Below are 25251 nucleotides of genomic sequence, written 5' to 3' on the forward strand. Positions count from 1 at the left end.
GGGAGATGTTAGTGTCCAGGCCAGGAGATGCTGCAAAGTGAGCAGTGCCAAGAGAGGCTCCACCTCGGCCCCAGGGCATTAGTCTGACAAGTGTCTCCCTCCATGCTGCAGGATATTTGCATTTCTCCTGGCAGTTTTCCTTTATATGCCCAAGTACCATACACTTCCCAGAAACCCTCTATGCAGAATTTACCTAGAAGCATTATCAGTCTTGTATGTTTCAGAGTGGAGGATTTTCTGCTATACCACTCTGTGGGTGAAGGGAAATCTGTGTTACATCTTAGCAAATGGACAGAGGCTTATACTTACTTGGCAGCTAGACTGAGGTCGTAGGGAAGACGCCGTAGGTAACAGGACACGGATGTTAATCAGAGTGCGGCTCAGGTGCAGCACTGGGTGCATCCACTTCATGTCTCCCAATGCGCAGAGTCTCAGCTTGTCCTTCAGTGTGGGTCTCGGGTCTTTGCCAGGGTAAGTTTTAAACTTGATGGGCAGTTGGCATCTGTTTTGCACACTGGGCAGCCGCTTGGTGTTGCTCACCTGTGGGTGGTTGGGAAGACTTGAAGGGCTATAGAAAATCCGTATCATCTGTGCCATGCCGTTGATTTCACGTGTCCCGCATCGTCATAATGCCTTCTGCTTTGTCTTTTCACGCCTGGCATGGACTATCAGCGAAGACCTCCAGTCCTTTCAGCAAGGACCGGCATGTAAAGAGTATGATTTAGGAACCACAGATGCCTTGTGACAGTTGGGCATCCTGGTTCCTAAGCCAAGATGCTCGGTGTATAATCCCATCCTTCCCACAATGACACAGGCTCTTCACTGCCTTCATTGAATACTGTCCTCTTCTTCCAGGAGACTCTGATTACCAAGTTATCAATAATTTCACACATTAGTTTAATCCTATAGTATATACAAAACACTCTTTGACCAATTAGGAACCCACCACTATCAGCGGCGTAGTCTGCGAAGCCATAGGCTGAAAAATGCTGCATAATAGTTTAACTTACTAGTACGGGCTTCTTGTTTAGTGATTTATATCTCGTTAGATTTATGAATATTTTATCCTCCTCTCCTTGCTATTGGAGCATTCTTGTCATGTTTGTGGTAGGCCTACCCCTTCTCAGTCTGACTGGACTTAACGTGCCAGCCCCTTTCTGCACTCTTGCCTCATTTCTAAACCTGCCTGATTCTAGCCAGTGTTGCTTTGCCGACTCCTGTGCAATCTCACTCTATCCCGTAGTTCATGTCCTCATCAGAGCTCATTGTTTATTTTTTTCTAACTAGGTTTTGCTAACTAGCCTTGCTCTTATTATTGGTAGGGATGCGATTATTCTCCCATTTCCTGCTTATCCTTTATTATATACATGTCTGTATGAGACTACATGGCTTCTTTTTTCTTTTATTTTGTCCATTTAAGACAAAACCAATTTTCCTGATCCTTAAGAAGATAGCTTTGTGCTTCCAGACCTGAAGATGTGCCCTCTGCTGTGCCTTTTGGGGTCCTCTGGCGTGGGTCCCACTGTCCCCATTCCATGGCAGACCTCGCTCCTGTCTGATGTTTCCCATTTTAATTTTAATTCTTTCCCCAGGTCCTTCCTCTGAGCTTTGGGTTTTAATATGAGGACTTCATAGTCCTCAACCATTCCAAACCCTACCCCGTGTGCTTTATCTCTTGCATGGAATATGTGATCGGCAGTTCAGGGTTGTTAAGTTGTCTTTCCAGGTGCACTGGGAATTTATTTCTGTTTTCTTTCTGATCATCATGTGTCTTAGTTCCTCCATCTGTCTTCTCCCCTCTAAACTCTAGAGTCTTACAGGTATCAGGTTTTTTTTTAACCACCACGATTCATATTTTATATTTTCATAGAAGAACTTTTTATACTTAAAATATCTTATAGTTATGAGAGTAACAGTTACAGAAACTGATATTTAACCATAGCCAGAGTTTATAGGTTAATTCAAATAGCTTATTTCAGGTGGTTGACTATTTCTTGTGTATAAAATAGGTAAAAATCAGGTATAGAAAAAAATCAGGTATAGTTTCAGAAAGTCACAGTTTCAAAAAAGTAAAGGTTGTCTTATTTAGAAAAGACTATGCTGTCATAGTTTGCACTATGTCATTATGAGTTCCTTTGATAGACAGGACCATATGGTGAGAACCTTTTGAATGCTAGGTTTCTACTTAGATTTTAGTTGAGGTCATAATTTTATTATTTATATGTTAAGCATACTTGCTCTGTGTCCAAGTAAATAAGATGAAATGCATTTGTGCAATTTTAGTAATCTCAAAAGAAGACAATATATTATATCTGTAGCAGGAGTAAAATAGGAGGACCTATAATTATTACATTCTAATTTTTGAAAGCTTTATCCAACTTGATATTATGCTTCCAAAGACAAAACAATGTATTCATGTATCATTTATTTGCTTGACTTGTTCTGTGTAACAAGGACTCCCTTGGCTGTGGCTGAGCAGAGGCAGAAGTTTTGTTTTAACTTTTTTCTGTTGGAGTCTATAGTAAAAGAGTTGGTCTCCGTGTCTCCAAACTTCACATCTCTCTCTCCTGCAGCATCAGCACCACATCACTGTGACACCACGACCAGTCAGCACACCACGACTGACAGCCAGAAGAGGGTCAGGGGGTCTTGTGCTTCACACTCTCTGATGTGTTCTCTCAGTACCCAAGGAGCTCCTGCCTCCCAGGTCCTCACACTGATCAGGAGAATCTCTCAGATACTCTGCTTGAAGGGCAGGTGTTATCGTCATAATTTCATTTGCAAAACGCCCTTTCCCCTCTGACATAATGTGAGCATGGAAGAGACAGCAGGGAGCAAAGGTCCAGTGAGACAACTGGAAAGCCTTTCTGTCCTGTGTGAAGCGAGCGAAATACAACAGGGCAATTGAATCACAGGCACATCATAGCTGTGCATAGCATCACATGGCAGGGCAGCCAGTTAGCTTCTGGTGCACAAGGCATGGAAAAAAAGGATGCGATCTTGTGGCTTGTGCTGCTCATTTGATTGTGTGTGGGGGAAGGATAAAACGAATGCATCAAAGATTAAGCATCTGTGCATGAGGAGAAAAAAAACAGAAACTGCGTTTAATACGAGTGTAGACAGAGGTAATGGAAATGTAACAAACTGAGGAACTAGAACACACAGTGAACAATAGGAAAGTACATGAAAATCAATAGTCTAGAATCAGTTATTTTTAAAGAGCAATAAATTGGCAATACTGCAATAGATCAGCGAAGCAAAGAGAGAAGAAATAAAAATATAGCAAAGCAAAAAAAGGGACCAGAGGGGTCAGGATGTCAGACACAAAATACAACAAGATAATTGCATTGTAACTGCTTGGTACTGTCTTATGAGAAATGGATGATTTCTTAAAACAAAACAAAACAAAACACAACAAAAAGCCAGACACCCAGCGTACATTAGACTTACCATGAGAGTGCACACCTAGGCGACTTGAGTAGTCAGGCTGTTTATTAACGCTGTTAGAGAGCAAAGGAACGCGTCTTGCTTGTTGCCTCGAATGGTCACAAACTGGATGAGAGCACTACTAGAACAAGAAGTGTAGGTCAGTCCGTCCCGGGACAGGCCTAGGCGTCACGTTCCTCAGTACAAACAGACATTAATACCTCATAAGCAGCCCAAGCTTATCCCAGGAGCACAAAGTTAGCTTACCAGAGATACAATGAAGGATCTGCCCATTTCAGCATCAGCTGAACCCTGTGTGACCCGAACACTGTGTGTGTCTGTAGTTTAAAAGCTCCATCTTATTTTTCCTCATTTCACACAGGGCAGTTGACCCATGTGGCTTTTACGCCCCGCTGCCCTGCTGTCACACTAGTAATTACCTCCAAGTTGTATATCTGAGGGGTTCCAACCCAATCACGTCAACTCGGAAAGCAGTTTTCTTAGGTCTTGGCAGCATACATCAGGGACTTTTGAAGCACAAGGATAATTTTATCTTCTGTTGCATGTCAATCATGGGGAAGAGCACCTGCAAAGCACCATCAAGCAGTCATCATTAGCTGGGAGACACTCGTGACAAAAGTCATGCAGAAAACGGAGAAGTCAGTCCAAAACAAAACTGTATTCTGCCCACCAGAGTGAGCTCGGAAGTGAGTATTCTTTCAAGCTCCGTGCCAAGACCCTCTGCCCAGCCAGACACACAGGAGGTTTCACTAGCACACTGTTTTTAAGGTAGTGAGGGCAGAAAAACCGTCTCCGTGTCTCAGCAAAATCACCTGATATAATCCAGTGCCCCTGTGAGGTTAAAATAAATTCAGTAAACTGAATTAAAAGTTGATTTCTTTCTCTGGGGATGTAGCTCAGCTGGCAGAGTGCTTGCCTGGCATCTTCAAAGCTCTGGGTTTAATCACCAGTAGCACATAAAAGCCAGGCTTGGGGGTGCTTGCTTGTAATCCAAGCATTTAGGTAGTAGGGACAGGAGAATCAGAAATTTAAGGTCAGCCATGGATGCACAGTTGCTGAATGGCAACCTGTATTACATGTCTCAAGACAACAACAGCAGTAACAAGAAAATCAAACAAAAACCTTACCCCAAACCAAAAAAAAAAAAAACCAACACAAAATACACTCAACAACATCAACAACAAAAATAAGTTTTGATTTGTATATTAGACAGTGAATACATTTATTATCACTCAGACGTCAAGTAGTGACCTCATTTCTCTGAGATCTTCAGTGCATGGGGTGACAACTAAGCTCCCTCTCCTTCAGCACAGTGTACCACTACGTCAGCGTGCCTCGGTGAGGTGAATGAAAGTCACTACAGGAGCAGAAATGTACAAACAGAATAACTTTAATCCTGATGTCAAGTGTGAGTTTGCAAGCTCTAAGCTATAACCCCTAAATTATTTAAAGAATTAGAAAAAGGAGTTAATACTTATAATGCACTCATTTTATGGTTTGTCTTTGAAACATGGACACACAAGAAAAGCATTTCAAACAGCTACTGGAGAAATGCATTTCACATATATAGCCAAGGAGAAGAATGCAGCCGGAAGGTGTCAGTTTATGAATCTGACACTTGTGAAGGGACAGAGAAAACAGGGTATGGTAACACGGGATTCCAGTAGTAATCTAACAGAAGAACTGTTGATGAGGTCATCTGAGGATCCTTGCAGGAGGTTGTAAAGTACAGGTGTCTTGTGTCAGGTAGAAATGGGCTAGCAATATTGTCTTCCACGTACATGGTCATTGACTAGGAAATGCCTTGGGCCAAACATGGAAGTTCCAAAGAAACTCTGGACCTCTCCATGGGCTCCACAAGGAGGTCTGCACAGCTCACGGCACGGCTGTCATCTAGTACACACAATGTGTCATCTAGTACACACAGTGTGTCATCTAGTACACACAGTGTGTCATCTAGTACACACAGTGTGTCAGGAAGGATGAGAGGAAGGACTCAGAACTACACTACCCAACACTCCTGACAGGGCGGGACGATGATCAGTTCAAGGATGGGTTATTTTGATGGTATAAAATGGATCAGTGTGTGGTTCTATGACAAATTATTAATCAAAATACTTCAATATACAGACATAAGCAAGGATTCAAATAACCCTAGAAATAAGAACAAAAACTTAAAGGATTTTTTATCAGATTCAAAACCAGCCCAACCAAAACAACCACCACCACCTAAAACAAAATACTCCTGCAGAGTCAAGGAAGTGAGGAACAGAATGGAAAGACAGACTGCAGGATGGGAAAAAGAACTGTTCTGTCAGTTATTCATCACACAGGGGACTAACATCCAGAATACCTAAAGAACTAAACAAGCAACGCCCGTCTCTCTCCAGGCCTCCAAATAATCCAGTGAAAAAACTGATCAGTGAATTTACCAAATAATTCTCAAAGAGCTAAAAGTGGCCAATAAACATGCGAAGGGGATACAAATAAAAACAACACTGAGTTTTCATCTCAACCGAGTCAGCATGGCTGTCATCAAAAATGTTTTCAGCACAGGTGGGCAGCAGGGCTCTGGAACTCTGTCAATGAAAGTATAAATTATTGTGGACACAACAGAAAGGAGTCAGAGGTTCCCTCAGCTGTACCCTTCGTGGTGACAAGCTGAGGGTGGGAGTCAGCCTGCCGTGTAGGCAGCAGCACATGCACATCTGCCATGCCTCTAGTCAGAAGAGGCAAGACACGGAGTTAGTCGGGAGTCCAACAACTGAGGAGAGCATGAAGAAAGTGTGGAATAAACCCACAATCGAGTTTTATTCTGTCATAAAAGTAATACAATTATCTCATTTGCAAGAAATGATAGAATTTGAAGTCATCAGTGGAGAGAAATAAGGATTCATAAATAAAAATGTTTCCTTATGTGAAAATCATGTAAAAATCATGCTTAAAACAATGCAGACATGAAAGCAGAAGTGACACTTTTTCCAGAGTGTAAAGAACACGGGAGTGTAGGGAGGCTGGGTAGTACAGGGGCTAAAAAGGTGAGCGTGACCACATATATGATATAAACATGTGAGCGCGTAGTCATGAGACCTAGCATTTCGTGCATTGACATACATTGATAATAATTTAAATAACAGCATCCAAGAGTTCAAACAAACTCAAACTTGGATTTTTCTTCAATAATGTACAATATGGAAAAATAGTGTGTTTGAACTTTAATCTGTCCCTGCACTATAGCAGATGTCTCAAAATCCTCACTGAACAAGAAAGAGACCCGGGTGGGAGAGCACACACAGACATCCAGAAAGCAGTGAGTGTGTATATCTCAAACTTGTAACCTCAGGGCTGTGAGCTTGAGGCAAAAGGATTGTGGGCAGCCTGAGCTATCTCTGAAAAAATAGTGAGAACTTAGACAGCATCAGAGAATGCACGCATCAGATAAAGTTTGGCTGCTAATGTTCATTATTGTCAAGCAATTCTTAATAAAGACTGCACTTCACCTTGTTTATACTTTTATGAGAAAACCATATAAAATTGGGTATAATAAAGTTCCCTTAACTATTCTGCACGTTTGGTGTGATGTCAAGTAGACCGTGGCTTAGATTTAGTAGCTGTGTATTAAAGTTCTAGTTTAGTATTATAAGCCAGATGCTCACATAAATCTCTTCAATAACTTTTCTGAGGTTACTAACCTGTATGTTATTCATACAGTACTCACATCTGTGAGTGATAAGTCATGGGCAAATAAAACTATTTTTTTCTGCTACCACTGCATAGATCCTAGAAAAGTAATATTCTTGAGTCAATGTTTTTATGATTTTACAAATATTTGTTTCATAGGCATGGGGGGGGATACTGCACTTAGATATCCAATTCGAATGTAATTTAGAAAATACATTTATTACATTTTAGTAGTGGTATTTGAAAAACTTTCGAAGTGATAGAGCAAGCCTAGGAGTGTGCACCTCATCAGAGCACTGTGTTCTAGTGCTCTGCTCCTACAGCCTCTGCTGCTACATTGTCAGTACATGTCTTGACAGACCTATGTGCTGATTTCTAGGTTTTTTTTGTTTTTGTTTTTTAATGTAGCAACAAGGCCTTCCCTAGTGGTTCCAGTGAATCTAGGATTTCCTTACCTCTAGGACTATAAGAAATACCCTTGCTCCTCCTCGTGTCAATCAGTCTGAGACCTTCTGTTGCTGCGTCACTAAAAAGACAAAGGCACAGTTTCTGCAGGCATGGCAACCTCTCACAGTCCCTGCAGGTGTGGCACCTCTCATGCTGTGGGTCATCCAGACTCCCTGGTGGGCGTCAAACGGCCTTTTCACAGGGATCACCTAAGACCATCAGAAAACACAGATGTTTGCATTAGAACTCAAAACAGTAGCAACATTACATTGATGAAGTAGCAAGAAAAATAATTTTATGGCTGGGAGTCACCACAGCATGAGGGGCTGTATTAAAGGGCTGCAGCAGTAGGGAGGTTGAGAGCCACGGCCTTAGACAGAACAAACCCAGGAAGACTCTGTATCTGCTAAATCTAGGTTATGTGACTCATGCAATAGGTTTTAGGAAGATAGGTAAGAATATCCGTTCTACAAAGTCTTGCTCATATTGGAGACAAAAGCGTTTATTAATACAGGTGTCGTACTGCTCTGTAAAATGTAAATCAAATCCAGGTTAGGGCAGACCATAGTGTCACAACAGGCAGACTGGTTTGGTACCCTCGGTGAGAACTGTGCATTGCTAGGCTGTGTCTGGAGTGTCCTCCAAGGCTTTGTCAGTATTATTGGCAGATGGCAGAAACTGAAGAAGAAAAGCCTGGAGAAGGAAGCAGGTTATTGTGGGTAGTTGTGGTGCGGTGTATTGCGCGATGCTCTTTGGAGAGCTATAAGCAACTGTCTATTTATACCACAGTAGCGCCACTGACAGAGCAAGGAAAGAGTCCACGGCAGTCGGGCATCATGAACCATTTGTTGGGGTTACTTACAGGAGTGTGGGTGCGGGGTCTTACAGAAGCATGAGTTAGTCAAAATGGTATACAGCACCGTCAGCCCGCCCCAGCACGGTGACAGCTCCTGTGGGCCTGGAGCTCCATGCCTAGCTCACCCACAGCTTCACCCCAGAGCTTTCTCTTACCCAGCTCTTATTTAATACGTGTGTAGCCTCATGTGTGTGGATTCACTCTGGTGCCCCATATTTGACCACCTGCCCTTAGTGAGGAGGCCTGGTGGCACTCAGAGAAAGGATAAGCAGGCTACCAGGATGAGACTTGATAGGCTGTGACCATATTGTGGGGGAGGAGGTCCCCTTCTGTCACAGACTTAGGGGAGGGGAATAGGGTGAAAGTGGGGGGGAGGGAGGAACGGGAAGATACAAGTGATGGGATAAGAATTGAGTTGTAATCTGAATAAATTAATTAATTAAAAAATACTTGTGCAGCCTCAGAGTAGAATCTGTGAGTCTCAGCCTTCTCAGGCCCCTGTCTTCTTTGAGCTTCAGGAAGCACAGCTTGTGAGAGAGACTTCCTCCCCAGGAGACTGTCTTAGTTAGAAGGAGCAGCTACACAAGGGCGGTGAACTCTCTCTCTCGTTCTTTGCCTACCAGCCAGGAAGGTGAGCAGCCTGGTCCGCCACACACTGCCCCACACCACGGTGCTCAGCTTCAAGTCACACCCGAAGCAACAGTGTCATATGGCCAAGGGCTGAACTGTCGGCGCTGTGAGTTGGAGCAGTCTCTTGTCACTTGGGGTGCTCTCGCTGCCCCCCTCTGCACGCGCTATCACCTCCATCTTATAGACTGTCCCTTGCCCTTCCATTGTGCTTTGTCTATATTAGTACATCTTCTTAGTAAACTTAAAACGTATTGTCTCAAGTATTTGTCATAGTGACAAAAATCTGGTGAATATTTCTCTGTGCATATGTGTTTACACTTCCTTGTTTTCCCAGAGCCTCTGAGGCCCGGTGTTGAAGAGCATCTGAGGCCCAGTGTCCTATTCAGTCAGGATCTGATGACCTGCCTGACTGAAGGTGCTGCTCTCGCTCAAGTACTGACACAGCCCGTATTTGAGGAGAAGCGTATTTTTTTTTCAGTTTTAAATTGTCATAAAAATGAAAAATATGCAAACAGCTTACATACTGAAAAGCTTAAAATATTCACTTCTTTGATTTGTAGAGAACATAATTGCTGACCCTTGACGTAAATGCCCAGAATGAAGACAGAGAGAAAGCTTCTAACATAATTATGATTTCTGTGGTGTGGTGTTGTTGCTTTCTGCTTTTTGCTGTGTGTTGCACACTTCCCCGAGATGAATTTGAGGATTGCCTTAAACCATAAAGAGACTTTTTAAAAAACTGATTTGTATGTTGATGGAAAAATATGTTTAGTTTTCCTTAACTAAAATGTTTAGAAAGTGTAAGAGGCCCCATGCGAAACATAAGTGCAAACGTTTTTTTCTGGGTTACTAAATGCAACAACTTAGAAATTAAAGGTCATGAGGAGTTGTTACTAAAACTCTAGGGATTTAGAGCCAGGTCAGAAACAAGGAGGTTAAATATTACTGATCCATCAAGTTTAAGGACCTATTGTTTAGAAGAAAAGAAAAAAAAACTTATCAGGTGAAAGGCCCCATAAGGGTAATGAATCAACAAATAGTAATTGGTTCTGAAACCAAGTCTAACCTCACTGCCCACTGCGCATCCATCCTGTAGCTATAAAGTGACACAGCAACAGTTTATAAATGCTATCGCAGATTTAAGTGGCAATATTACAGCTAATAGGAATTATAAGTTGCTCCAGTTTAAGATTATTCTCATTAAAGACTTAAATGCAGTAATATTATACACTGAAACTATGTAAGCATCGTAGGCAACTTTTGTTGGAGATGTGCCATGGCATGGGCTCCTCCCACCCAAGTCTTTTTGGGGTGTTTGTTGTAGTGTTAATTTCAATGCAGGTATATCCTTGATTTGCTCTACTAACTTGTATTGTTACTCTACTTTCTGATAATGGAATTTTATTTTTTCCCACTTTGCCTTACTAAGATCTCTGTTTTAAAAGCCCAGTTCTTCTATCTACAGACACTTAATTCCCCTAGAAATGCTAAAGTCATCTGGCTCTCTCCAGAGTCAGCTGTGCTGCCAGCTCCTTTTCAGTGTGGCTCATGTTTTATTTGTCAGGACATTTTAAAGTGGCCCTGTAACATGCAAGGGTGCTATACCACATGCAGGATTATTTACTGAGTGTTTTTCTTCTAGACGGTTTTAGTTAGTGTGTACTTCCTTTGAACTGTGCAGCGCTTGCTTTCCTACAGACCAGCCTGTCTTTAAAGTCTCAGTGCTGCAGCCTTCTGCTTTTCTACAGCACCTCTATGCCTGAACACCCTCCAGGCTCTCCGGTCAAGTTACTTTACTTCACATGATCAAGGCAGCACTATGATTTGATGCTCTGGCGCTCAGATCCCATCCCTGGGAGGGCTGTGAGGGGAAAGGACCGCCTCCTTCCAAAGCAGGGCCCTCAGCTGTGTTGACTACCTCAGCTGTCATCACACCACCTGCATGCTCATCACTGAGGAGGGGCAGTCAGGGCTTCAGTGTTCTGCCCCTGATGCACCCACGCTGGAGCTTTTCCAACAGGAGCAGCAGAGGGAGGAGTGTTTAGTCCGTACATCCTTTCTCACTGGGTGCTGCCTCCAGTCCCTTCTCATCCTGGCGAGAAGCCATAGCCCTGAAGTGGATCCTGGTGGAGAGAGCCCCAATGTGGAGGCCTCTACCCACTCAGTTGGACTTGTCTCCCGTGGAACTGCATTGGGAAGAGTATGCAGGTAGTGGTTGGACCAGTCCTGTCTTTACACTCGAAATTTGGATTTCCTTAAGTAAATGCTTTTTTTTTTAGCCCTGTGCCCTCTGAGAATTCTCAGCGCTCTTTTCCTTTGACTGTTTAACTAGTTACGGGGTTTCCCTCAGGACACTTCCTATCTCTATTCCAGAAGTCATCCTCCTAGCATGAGGCTGCTCAGAGCTCCAGACTGATTTCCAAACTCAGCGGGTTGCGGGTTGCGGGTTGCGGTTGGTGCTTCAGACAGGCCAAGGGTGGCATTGCCTCCCTAACCACCTGCCTGGTCTCTTTGCCGCCACCGCCCCCTCCCCCATCCCCCCACTTTCTTGGGACAGAATGTTGTCCTCAGTTTCTCATTATGATGCCCTCAGCTATGGTAATATACTTGATGGTTGATTTTTACGTATTTTCTCTCCATTTAAGTAACATAGCCTTCTCTTCTCACAAAATACACTTGGATAGATGCAACACAGTGTCTTTAAGCTGGACCATGGCTGACCATGAGAGATCACATTAAAGTTTCTCTTGTGGATGACCATGTTTATCTAGCTGCACCACTGGCTGCAGTCCCAGTGGTGACTGTGTTCTGCCCCATGGGCTAGATGCACGCAGAACAAGATGGAACACCTTTGTAAAGGAGAGCGACCCCTCTGGAGGGGTCAGCTGCTACTCTGTTTGAGCTGTTAAACATTTTACTGTCCTGCTGTATCTTATACGAACTAATCGGTAGACAAAGCATTGACAGTGGAGGAATAAATAGAGCCTGTTTATGACGTAGGAATGCTACTAAGTGAATTGCTTTGCTTCTACTATCAGGAAGGATATGTTTCCTACTTGGCTTACCATTCTAACAGAGATGCTGCTGGTCTTAGCGACTCATTTGCAAGAGATTGGCTTGGTTCATTTCAATATTCGTTCAAAGGTGGTTAGTCAAGTCGTGCCTGCTGCTTTTATCTAATCCCTCTTGCGTGTCCATCATATAGAACAGACTTTTTCTCCAGCCATGTGCTGCTGTAATGAGAGATATTGGCATCATCAGTGTACCCCTGCTCTTTGTTGGCACTGCTGACATTTTTTTCACTAATGCTGAATATTTTTCCTCTGTAATCAAAGGCAGAGTTAGCCTGTGTTTTTCACTTAATTGTAAAATGGACCAAATGGTTGTTCCAGCACATTGTTGAGTAGCTAGGCGAGAGGGTCATCTCTTCCATTGCTTTGCTTCTGCTTTTAGAGGAGAATATATTCAGTATCCTACCATTAAATATGATGTTAGTTTATAGGTATGGTTCACGAGACAACATCTCATTACATATGGCGTAGGATTAAAAGGTGAAAGTATTTGCCTCTTTGTTTTCCTTTTGGTATGGCTAGCAGAAATGCTGCAATTCTTTGCTGGCTTATTTCTGGAGACATCACTGTTCTGTGTGCGTCCTCTCCATCCACAAAGTGGGACAGATATAAACTTTGATGCCCAGTGACTCCCACGAGACAGCACACACCACTTAGCTACTGTGGAGGCGAGACTTGCCGCTCACCTCTGGCTTCCCAGGGCTGCCCAGACCTGCCAGCTCTTCCACAGTCACACGCAGGACAGAGCGGGGTGTAAGGATGGCGCTGTTTTGGGGTGTGCATTCATTCCTCAGCTTACACATCGTGTGTGCATGTTGACAGCATATCCTTGGTTCTTGACTTGCAGTAAGGGAAACGTAGTGCACTGGGCTCGTCACTGTGTGTGATAAGATACAGCTAATTTGTAAGTAGTTTTCAGTTTTTCAGTAAGAAAAAAAATTAATAGTTGTTTTCTCCTTCCTTATGCTCAGGCCCTATTTTATATATAAAAGGCCTCAGGAGAAATTGATCAGGGTACTTGCAACACAGTGGATCTGCATAGGCGGAAGGCGTGAAGACAGCTTCTTGGAGGATGTCTTCCTTTTCAAACCGGAGTGTAATGTGAAAGGGAAGGTCGCGCACTGGAAACAAGTAAGTATAACCGGCAACGTGCCGCTCTTATCATTCACAACACTGGGGCTGTAACTTATGTAATAGGAGTGAAATGCCTGCAGCCTCACTTAAGTAATTTTCAGTATGTTGCTAAGATTCTACTTTAGAATCTGTGGGTGTCAGAAGTCACATGGTGCTTTGGCCCCTCCCCACATCAGTTCTGTAACAGCTGCAGTGTCATTCTAGGCTTGTCTATTTTTTTTTTAACTATTGTGGGTCATAAGGGTCACATAAAGCTTCTTGTGTGAAGTATAAAAACACGTAGTTTATTAAGAATTAGTGATTTTAACTTTATGAATGGTGCAACATATATCCAATGTTTTCTGATAAGCCAAAATTTGCCATGAAAGAAACTGGAAAGAGAAAGAAACTCACTTGCTTTTTCTGAACTCCTACTATGTGCTAGGCACTCTGTGGCTCTTTTGATTGTGGTCATAGGCTAGGTGTTTTAGATCCAGCTTTGGACCAGGTGTTCTGGTGCATGGCTTTTACTACTCTTATGTTTTCCGGCTTTCTCTGGTCGGACGTCAGATCATGTAAGAGGTAAAGCCTTACCAGTGTGGTAAAATTCACTGTGCGAACCTTTTGTTGACCTCTAAAGTCCTGTGTCTGTGATTGACTGACTCGTGGATTTTCTTGTGGACAGCCTGAGCCGCGTGAGCATGACAGGAAGCGTGAGCATTACAGGAAGAGTGAGCATGACAGGAAGAGTGTCGCTGCTGTGGTCCCACTGTCCTTCCGCTGTCCTTATCCAAGACAGCATATGACTGCTCTCCGGTCCTCAAAGCTCATGGCTGAACCTGGAGCACACTGAGTGCTTTAAAGACAAAATACTCTACCCTAACCTCTTTCCTTCAAAAAATCAGTGTCACCTCTGTGAATTTGCTGCAGAGGACAGGACACTTCATGATCTTAGAGCTCACAGGCAGGGAAAAGACAAAACAAGTAAAACGAAACTGCAAAACAAAACCAAAAGGCTCTGTAGCTCCCACCTGAGCCGTGTCTGCTCTGTGCAGAGACTCTGTTATTGTTGCAAACTGAAGCCAGCTTACTCTTCACCTAACACAGTAAGTACAAGGCTCAATACGTGTGCTCACTTAATGCAAGTCGTTACCACATGTATCGAGTAGTGAGTAAGGTTAGTTGTCTAGGGGTAAGATGATTTTAGGTCTAGATAGATGTTTTAAGGATGATAGGGATGACATGATATTGATTTACGTTCAGGATTTTAGACACACCAAGATAGGAAAGATGTTTTCTTCAAGGTTGCCAAATACAAGTAGGCAAAACACTATGAATGAAACATTTATATAATTCCTGATTGTGTCGTGGCTCTTCTTACTGTATGTAGTTTAATAGTACATGTGTAACAACATAAATATATATTTTTTAAAAAGAAAGAAAATGTTTCACAAAACAAAAAAATAGAGTAGCAGCCAGTGTTTAAAGATGATTAATCTTAGTGAAGTTTCAAAGAACATAGTATTGGGCTTGCGAACACTTGACTGTTATGACTTTTTGCTAAATATAAAAAATGCTTTAAATTTATTTCCTATTAGTAACGTTGCCAGCCATCACTACTGCAGCCTATTCTTTCATTGTGTGTAAGTGTGTACATTGTTTCAGGCTTTGCCAGTGTTTATAGCCACTGCTCACAGACCACAATACAAGCTGTCTTCATCTCAGTTTCTTAAAACAGTGGTAATTATTTTTGTCAGTTTCATTTTTGAGGACTTATTTGTTCTATTTAGAATTGGCCTTCAATCTTTTTCCACCCCAAATGGCAATTTGATATAAGGTTTTATGTTTTATTGCACCACTTTCCTGTCTAGTTTGTTCTGCCTTGGAGCTTGGCTTATTACAAATTCAGTAATAAAACTTTCCTCAGAGAACCTGAGAGAAACCAGGATCTAAGCAATAAGCAATGAAAACACAGGTCAGGGACTAAGAAAAGGAGTGGGGGAAGCAAACACTGGGTACAGGGAAGTCATTCCTGTAAATGCCATCAATAAAACAGTGGGGCGGGTTACGCAGAACACAGTTCAGGATTCAGTAACTACGCGAAGCAGTAGGTGTCTCTGAACTTGGTCTTGTCTGAGCTAAAAAATTCCCAGCCAAATGACTTAAAATCGTTCCTGTCTTTGGTATCTGAAGAGTGGAGCACGCCAGAAGCAGGAGAGTGAATTGTGTTCAGGACGGGCAGGTGAAGTGGGCATCCTGAGTCTGTGGACAGACAGTGTACCACACAGAGAGCAGGCGTTGAGGAGGCAGGAGGGGAGCCGCAGGGCCTGGGTCTGATGAAGAATGGAGCATGGGGACGGTTTCCACATCGCCTGCGGGCACTACTGATGGTGGCTGGGTTTGCAGGCTGGGAGCGCAGCTGCAGGACTGTAGTGATGCCCTGCGATCTAGGTCTAAGGAGGCTCGGCATTCTGAATGATGTGGGGCACGTGAGACTAGTTAAAGCATCCTTTGGCACAGCCCATTCTGCTTTTCTCGGAAGCTACTGAGAACACGTATGCTCAGGATGAGCTAGATAATATAGAGTTCCCTTACGGAGCCTTGGACTCACGGAAGGTAAGCACATGCGGGCAACACTTTCTCTCCTGCCTCAAACCAGCAATGCCATTAAGATGGCTCAGGGTCTATTGAATAGACAGGAAGCCACTGCTGTGGTGGCAAGAAGCTTCTTGCTTCACCCTCATGGAGAAAGAGCAAAACCAACCAACAAACAAGCGAAAAGGTGTAACTGCTGGTGATCTCTCTGTGAGCACACAGACGGGTGGCCCTTCTCAGGATTTGAAGCGTGTCCGCAACCAGTGAAGCACGAAAAGTGAAGTACCCATCACTTTGTCTTCTCTTTCTCTAGTTATCATGAACCCGGAATGGTGGTCTGTAGACAGCGCAGGGCTGCAGCGGCACTCTTTTATTATCCCTGGGCGAAGCATGGGAGTCACCACATTATAAATGCCCACTTGCTATGTGGGTGTTTCCTTAGTGACATGAAGTTCTCTTTCTACTCTTATAATAGCTAGTGATTTTTCCCTTGGCCCGTGGAGGCAGAGAGGGCCCCATCCTCCTAAGTGTGCACATGAAGATGGATGGAGTCTAGGCGGAGTGCTTAGCCATGCACATGCCTCTGAAGATACCTGAGGCTTCAGTGCTGATTTCATCGTGCCCCATCCTGACTTCACCTTCTGAAATTCCCCCAGTGCTGACATTTTCTTTGCATAGTGGTGTCCTGTATCTCTCTCGGATACTTTTCTCTTTCATCTAGCCCAGCTAATTCAGAAGACGCGGTCTCAAAGTGTAATGTCCTCTGTTCGCTCCGGTGTCTTCTGCCAGTTCTCTGCTGTGCTTCCTTTTCCCACACAGGCTTTTCCTGACCGCTTGTCTTATGGCTTGCGTTTCTCATTCCTATCTTCAGTTATCTTTTTCTTATGTCGTTTGCATTGTTACCTCTCACTGAACTGACTTAAGGTCGTGATCTGATGTGGTTTTAAATATATCTTGCGGGTGTTGTTCTCATTGAAGTAGGTGTCCAGAGTGTACCCGGCACTCTGTCTGTGGTGCTGCTGGGCTCCATGCTCACGAGTGCCGCTGTGGATGGAAGTCTCACTTGGACGGGGTCCAGGATGGAGTCTGGGTTGATGGCTGAAGGCATCATCTCCCTGTGAGTTACTTAGGGTCTTTGACAAAGAGTGTCTGTCTGCAATGTCTAGAACAAAGCAGCATCTCTTCAAGCTCCTCAGAATCTAACTTCAACACTGAAGCAGCTGGTTCATTGCCACCAGCATGGAATGTAGAGCCAATCTCCATATGTCCTTTGTGGGAAGCACAGGTGACTAAACCACGGTCTTAGAACTGTCTGAGTAAGTGTGAGATGTGCCCTGATCTGTAAAGTGAGGGACCACACTCATGATCTTTGGGCTATGAGGCCTTTCCCAGGTCTTATCAGATGAGCAAAGCCTTACAGATTTGCTGAGCTCTGAGTAGTTGGTCACTATGGACCTGTAAGTTCAAAACACAGAGTATAGCCTCCTTACTTTGCATAAAATAATGACAGTTGATGTTAGGGGTTATACATAGTGACCACGGCCCCACACATATATGTCCAGGTCCCAGTCAAAAAGCAGATTAGAAGCAGGGATTTGATTCCGGAATCCATGAACTACGGAGGGTGTGTTTACTGAGTAATATTTAAACATATGGCAGTAATCTCCTCACTCATGGTGGGGTTGCACGTGCAGGAGACCTTTCTTGGCGCTGAAAATTGAACATAGTAAGTAGTTCTGGGCATGTGGACTTGGTATCAATGCTTTTTGATCTTCAGTCAACAGGAGAGACTGTTGTCTAGGATACGTGGGGTCCAGATTCGTAAACTGTGGGTTGTGCTGCATATCTGAACACAATATAGGAGGCAGGAGACATTTGCAATAGTGAAAGGATCTTGAATGATAATGTCACAGAGTGACATTAACCAAGCACATAGTTCATCTGTGATGTCCCAGGTGGCTCCTGCCTGTGCCATGGGCTGATTTCCCCGAAGCCTCAGCCCTGAGCACACAACAAGCCGCTGAGTGTGTGGAGTGCTGCTTGGGGTCCTGGGCTCAGAGTGCAGCCTGCCCTCGGTGTGCCAATGCTTCCTATTCTCCTAGGACACAGGGCAGGAAGACTTTACTGTTTTCCTGCCCTCAGTCCTCCATTTCTCAGCACATAGCAAAGCAGTATTTTTTGACGGACCCCTATTAGATTATTTGACTATAAAAAATGCTATGTGAGTTTCCCACTTGAGTTTCATAAACACATTATTAAATGAATTTTGTGTTAGAATTAGGACAGTATTTTTAACAGTGACTGAACTGGCCCAAAATAGACTTGTGGCATTTTATACTGTTTTTTTTTTATGTGAAGCAACATCCTTAGGATTGATGACTATAAAAATCAAAATATCAATCAACTCTGAAAAACATTCTGTGCCCTGCAGAATCTAATATTCCGCCAATATCTGATTCTTTATCTAAAACTAAAGAAGTACATACATCTCATTAATATATAAATTTAATCTAATGTTTAACAAAATTGTATGTATACAGAATTAATTGTTTCAAGATACATTTCAGATAATTTATTATCAATAAATGGTCACTTTGAATACTTATTACATTCCTAGTTGTGTAAAATTTTCTCTAGTGAAAATGTGCCTTGGGTGTAAAAGGCGTAAAGAGAGCTGATGTAATGCACTCTTTGCTGGGAATGTATCCTGGCTTCATGATCTCACCGCCGTGAAGATGAAGGACGAGGACAGTCCCTTGCTCTGGTACCACAGAAAAGGTTCCTCAGGCTGAGGCTGCAGCAGCAGCAAGCACGGTTCCAAGGCTGTATGCTGAGACGTGGATCCTGTGTGGTTCCTGCTCTCTGAGCACTGTTGTTGGCTCTGCTTGAGGTCACTGGGAGCTGCATTCCTGGAGACTGAAAAGCAGATTGATCTCTCACAGGTTCTATGGGCAAGCTTGGGTAAAGCTGGTATTTCCCAACTGTAGCTGCTCTTAGTATCATATTGCATGGGGTAGAAGTGGATCCTCCCTGGATTTTTGGACACACACTTCAGTAGGATACTTTAAATAAAATTTTGCAATGTTAGAATTGTTCCACAGATGAATATGTACCTCAAAGGAATATCACCTTTAATCTAGGAATAAATTATCATGTTTTATGAAGTGAATAATAACAAGAAACCACCGTGAAATTTTGTAGAGCAGTTACTTTTTTTTTTTAATGATGCCTAAATGGTTGGATATCTACATATAAAACAATGAAGCCAAACCTCTAATTCAACCATATAAAATGAGACATTTACAGTTCTGGCTCCACCTTATCAAATAAAAGTTAAGTATGACAGCTTGAGAAACTCTGGTTCTAGTAACAGACTTTCCAGCCAACATTAAAGCTTATGGGTTTGGCATCCAGTCTGATGAGCTGGCTAATCTTCCAGTGACCCCTGTATTTCAAAGAAGGTGCCTACTTTGGACCTCACCTAATCCAAGAACAGAGCCACAGCTTGGAGGTAGGCAGGGGAGTCCTCAGCCTAGACAGAAGCCTTGAGATGGAGGACTGATGTCTCAGCATCCTGCAGCCTCATGACCAGTGGATGCTGGGTTTACAGTCCAGTTCATACCCATCCTTTGTCCCCTTTATAAGAGGCTCATGAGGCAGAATGTAGAAGCAAGTTAGGATTATCAATGATTGTTATGAGACCTTTGGGCAAGAGAAGGTACCTATCTCTATTTTAGTATCTTGTGTGCAGCAGCTGTGGTATACACGATGCCCCTCTTAACACTTTTAACTAGGAAGGCACATTTGTCATTTGGATTGCTTCATAGACAACAAATGTTAGGATTCTCACTTCATCATATTATGATTTAAGGAAGGGGTAAGAAAAAAATGGCTGCCTTTGGTGTTGAGATTTCTGGGTTGGGTTTTTTTTTTTTTTTTTTGGTTTTTTGAGACAGGGTTTCTCTATGTAGCCTTGGCCGTCCTGGACTCGCTTTGTAGACCAGGCTGGCCTCGAACTCACAGAGATCCGCCTGCCTCTGCCTCCCGAGTGCTGGGATTAAAGGCGTGCGCCACCACACCCGGCTGAGATTTCTGGGTTGGAAATGGTGTAGTTACACAAAAATATTGGAAAGTTTCTAGTAAATGTGCAGTAAAGCCTGGCAGGTAGTCTGTGGATTCTGGCAGGCTGTGGGTCTTGGGAGTTTCTATTTACCTTTCAGTTTCCTCTGTTAACTATTTTATTGTTAACTAGATACTCGAAACTAGTCCACTCTCTTCCCAAGCTCCTCATTCTTAGCTCTTTGCGTCTTCTTGCACACCTGTGATCCCCTATTCTTAAATTTTTCAAGATATTTCCCATTGAGTCCAAACTTCCTACAAATTTCAGAGCATTGAACAACTCATTCAAACTCAAATTCAAGCATTTGTTTTCCCTTGGGTTCAAGATATTAGTGTATTATAAGAAAAATGAGGTAGATGACAACACCCACAGAGGAAGTCATGGGTCATATGGGCCAAAGAGTCACTGTCCTTGCAGCTTGGATCAGTTGTTAACAGCTATGGAACATGGGCAGCATTCCCATCAAGCCAGGCTCTGATAGGAAGCTGCCATAGGTGTGGGTTTTTTTTTTTCCATTGAGAGGTCCAAGTCCCTGCAGATGCTTAAGCTCTGTCTTAAGATACTGGGAAAGTTTACCTAGGCAGAAAGGGATAATGAAGGCGCAGGATGAGACTGAAACCTAATTGTTGGCATTGTTCATTCAGCTATTAGCAATAGCAAATTATTAGGGAGCTGTTAAGTTTAGGTCTGGAGTTATCTGTTGTCACAGTCCTGTGACCATAATGGAAGCATATATGGTAGGCCTTTGGACTGCGGTATGAACAGACTGGACAGAACATGTGTTTGACTTAATGGGTGCTAGGTTGTCCACAGCTATTGGAGACAATACAAATATTTCCCAGGTAGTTTTCCTATCATGTTTCTTTGCCCTGGGATTAGAAGTAAGGAATGTGAAATCAGAGCAGTGATCTGGCTCAATGTGCCATGGCTGTCATTTTGAAACATAGCAGATTATTATACTCTTAAAAATATCAGTCGACGCACCATTAAGAATTTGAAAGATGTCCTCACAGCTCTGCTTCTGTTTTGAAAGTTGTGTGCAGCCTTTCCATGGTAAATAAGCATCCGTCTACTTCCTTAGACAGAAACCTTCATGAGCAGTGCACCTGGAAGAGTGCCCCAAAGTGCCTCCTTGATGTGTCTCTGGTCCCACTCACACAGTTCTGGTTTCTCGGTCTTGTGACAGCCATGGTTAATAGAGTTCATGGGCTCTAAAAAGCAGAGTGCTGATGACTATCTTCCAGACCGAGTATAATGTCTGCAGATGTTTGCTAGTTATTGTCGCACCCACAAAGGTTGGCTATGTGTTTTCCATCTTTAAACTTTATCACTGTATTTTTCTTCAGGATAAAACAAAATTATGGGTCAATTTTCACTGAAGTGGGCTGGATGTCTATACTCATCTTCCATCAGGACAAAGGAATCGCACACCTCATTCCCGGGATAACAGAAATGAAAACCTGCCGCTGATTGGACACTAGGGATGCCAGCCATGCATAGAAGATAAATGTGAGGTGGAAAAGAGAACTTCACCTAGTAATACATCCACAACAAAATATTTTAACAAATTGGAACTTTCATTAAAATCCTCATGAAATCACCTCATCTAAGAGAGCTAATGTCACCAGTCCTAAGCTGAAGGAAACACACCAGGATAAATATACTGCGTTGAAACACCTAGAGTATAAAACTTCAGCTGTCATCCTATCTAATAAAAAGACAACAAAATCAATAAAAGGATCATTCCTTACCTAACTTACAACGAATTTTTATTGGTTTAAGATAGAAGGCATTGGCTGTTTCTGTGTGTTGTCCTGTTGGTGAAATGGTCCTTGACAGTGTTATGATGCCCAACTTACCTCTACTCCAGGCACCACATCTATCTCGTCCATCCTGTGAGAAACGCTGTTAGGACTGGAACTGCCGCTGCCTCGGCGTTCTTGTTAGGCAGTGTTCAGACTCCACGTTTAAGTGTAGGTTTTGCTGCCTCTATTCCCCCAAGAAATCCTGGCGATGCCCATAGCAAACAGCCACACTTGGTGACATTTCAGCCTTTAGTCAGTAAATATACACTTCTTGTAATGCTGACAAACATAAAATAGGGCCACTTGGGTTTTTTTTTTTTTATTGTTCAAAAATTGGCAACTACAGTTTACTCTTAAATGAATTTATTTTAACTTGCAGCTAAAACTTTTTGAAATACTTTTTAACGATGCTTCCATTAGTATACATTGCACACTGCTTACATTAAGGAAGCCATATCTCTTGTTTATGGAGAAAGTATGTGCACATTATTGCCTTTATGAGCAGCACACCAGGACAGCTCCTAAATACCGTTCCCTTTGTGGATTGCCCCTTCTCCACCCACTTGGCACGGCTGCCAGGAGACAGTGTTCTATTCAGCGTCTAGGAGTTGAGCCCGGCAATCTGAGTGAGAGCCTCAGAACCTAGTTATCTGGACCTGGCTCGTCTAATATAATTATCTCCAGCTCAACCCGTTAGAAATTATGGTATTTGGCTAATTTTTGTTGCCAAATATTTGTAACATATTTCCAATCCATTCACTAATTGGTAAATAGTTGTACCAGGTCCTTTGGGGTTTTGGTTTGTTTTTGTTTTTTGCTACTCTCTGTGCTACGAAGCTGAGTGTTGCCCACAGCTGTTCTTCCAATGCGGCAATAGGAGAGGACCAGGGACCACAACTTGGAAGCCAGGCTAACGTGCATAGAAAGATCCTGTCTTAAAAACACCAACAGCCAAAGAAACAAGCACCTGGTGTGTGGGCAGGATACTCTATAGTGTGAGTGCAAACCTTGTGGCATACCCTGTTACATCTGGCTTTGTAACTCTGTTGAGGAAACTACACACTGTTTCCATAGTGTTTACAGTAATTAATAGTCCAATTAACAACTGCAAGGGTTACCTACCCTCAGGACTTGGTCAGCACTAGCTGTTCTAGTCTGTAACACATAGCCACTTTTATCGGATGAGATGTTATTCCATTCACGTTTTGATTTGCATTTACTGAAATATGAGTCATATTTAATGTTTTTATGTACTGAGTGTCTATTTGTACAGTCTTTTAAAATACAAATCAATATAGAGAGCACTCCTCAAAGCAAAGACAATCCTAACATATGACTCAGCTCGGTCCTCCCTGGGTCTTTATCCAAGGATGCCAAATCAATAGATTTCAGAGATGTCTGGACATCTGTGGTTTGCAGCACTATTCAGAAGAGCAAGGCTGTGGCCCCAACAATGAGGAATGGAAAAAGAAATGTTTCTGTGTACAGTAGAATACTAAATGCAATAATGTTGCTTATAGTAAAATGGATACAACTGAAGATACAAGTTATATCAGTTTTAGAAAGATGCACATTTTATATTTTTGCTAATTTGCGGGTCCTGCTCTGTAGAAATACATACAATGATGTATGTACAGATCACCCGAAAGCAGAAGCCAAACTGTCTGTGGAGCTGAGGAGCCAAGTAGGGGTGGGGAGTGGGGTATGAGAGGGAACATGTTCAAGTCACTTTATATACTTTTAAGAAATTGGTCTTAGCTACCTTGCAGCATAAAAAAAATTGAAAGCTTAGAGATTCTCCTACTGCTGAATTTCAAGAAGTGTGTGTGTTGTGTGTTTGTGTACGCATGTGTATATGCGTGTGCATGTGTGTGTGTATGTGTGTGCATGCATGTGCATTGCATGTGTGTGTGTTGTGTGTGTGTGCGCATGTGTATGTGTTGTGCATGTGCGTATGTGTGTGCATGTATGTGCATTGCGTGTGTGTGTGTGTGTTGTGTGTGTGCATGTGCATATGTGTGTGCATGTGTGTCGTGTGTGTGTGTGTATGTGTGTTTGTGTGCATGTGCGTGTGTGCGTGTGTGTATATGAGTGTGTGTGTGTTGTATGTTTTGGTTGGTGGGTTTTATTTTTTGGACTAGGGTGTTATATAGATTGCGTATGTGTTCCTCTATTGCGTAGGTTGCCTCTTCATGTTGTTTCACTTACTATGCAGAAAACTTGATTTAGCTTAACATCATTTGTCTCTCTACTTTTTCAGTTTTCACTTTTCTTGGGCTAACTTCTCAGGACTTCCATGTTTCTTGGCAGTGGAGAAAGAGGCATCCTGTCCTTGTCCATGGTCTAGAGAGGGATCTGCTTTCACTCCCTATTCTGTATATACTTGGGGGTTGGTTTGTTACAGGCGGCCTCAACACAGTTAGATAGGGGTTCCTATGTCTGTTATATTCATTAAAAAAAACACACAAAGAAGCCCATTAAGTTTTATCGACTGCTTCTTCTCTGTCTGTTGAGATGATCAGATTTTCCATCTCTTACCCTGAGGTGATGGGTTCTGTTTATCTGCTTACATACACTGGTCATTGCATCTTAATGTGCTTTTTGGGATGATTTGCATATGTGTATATACAGGATATTGGTTATAGTTTATATATGGGCTATATTGGTAATAGTTTATACAAATAATTTATAAATAGTTAATATATAAACTACAAGTTGTTTTGCCATCTCTAAATGTCTGAGAATTGCTGGCCTTTTGAATATGTTTATAAACTTTACAAATTCTTCTGAATATAGGAATAACAAGACGTGTTGTTAATTTTTTTCAACAGTTGGTAGAAATCAACAGAGAAGCCATCTGCCCCTGGACTTTTATGAGATATTTCTCATGAGTGATTTAATGTCTTTATTTTTTTTTATTTCAATGTTTTAATTTATTCACTTTACATCATGATTGTAGCCCCCTCCCTTGTCTCTTCCTGATCCCAACCCCCGTTTCTCATCCCCCTCCTCCCCTAGTCCTCAGAAAGCGGGAGCCCTCCTTCCCTAACATCTGACCTCAGCCTATCAAGTCTAATCTGGACTGCTTGCATCCTCTTCCTCTGTGGCCTGTTAAGGCTACCCTGCCAAGGGGAAGTGATGAACAAGTGGGCACCAGAATCCATGTCAGAGGTAGCCCCTACTCCCCCATATTAGGGGGTCTATAAGGAGACTGTGCCTCCTATCAATTACATTACATCTGAGCAGAGGATCTAGGTCTCTATTATGCACGTTCCTTGGTTGGTGCGTCAGTCTCTGCAGCACCCCCTCCTCCACCCGGATTTGTTGCCTCCATTGGTCTCCTTGTGGAGCTCCTGGCCCCTCCATGTCCTTCTATTCCCCCAGCTCCTCCATAAGACGCCATGCACTTCAGCCCAAAGTTTGGCTGTGAGTCTCAGCATCTGCTTTGATTCCTGCTAGGTGGAGTCTTTCAGAGAATCCCTATGG

At 42.8% G+C, this 25251-nt stretch overlaps 1 protein-coding gene across 3 annotated transcripts in view; it reads left to right on the plus strand.

Moving 5' to 3' along the window:
* LRRIQ3 (leucine rich repeats and IQ motif containing 3) overlaps positions 1-25251 on the plus strand; it is an 85837-nt gene that overhangs the window by 24724 nt on the left and 35862 nt on the right. For all 3 annotated transcript variants that reach the window (XM_084757662.1, XM_084757664.1, XM_084757663.1), the window contains exon 5: positions 13104-13263. In XM_084757662.1, coding sequence (XP_084613788.1) covers positions 13104-13263 — 160 coding nt within the window. The remainder of the gene's footprint in view (positions 1-13103; positions 13264-25251) is intronic.

The sequence above is a fragment of the Acomys minous genome, assembly GCF_964271855.1.
Source record: "Acomys minous genome assembly, chromosome: 14".
Classification (NCBI taxonomy): Eukaryota; Metazoa; Chordata; class Mammalia; order Rodentia; family Muridae; genus Acomys; species Acomys minous.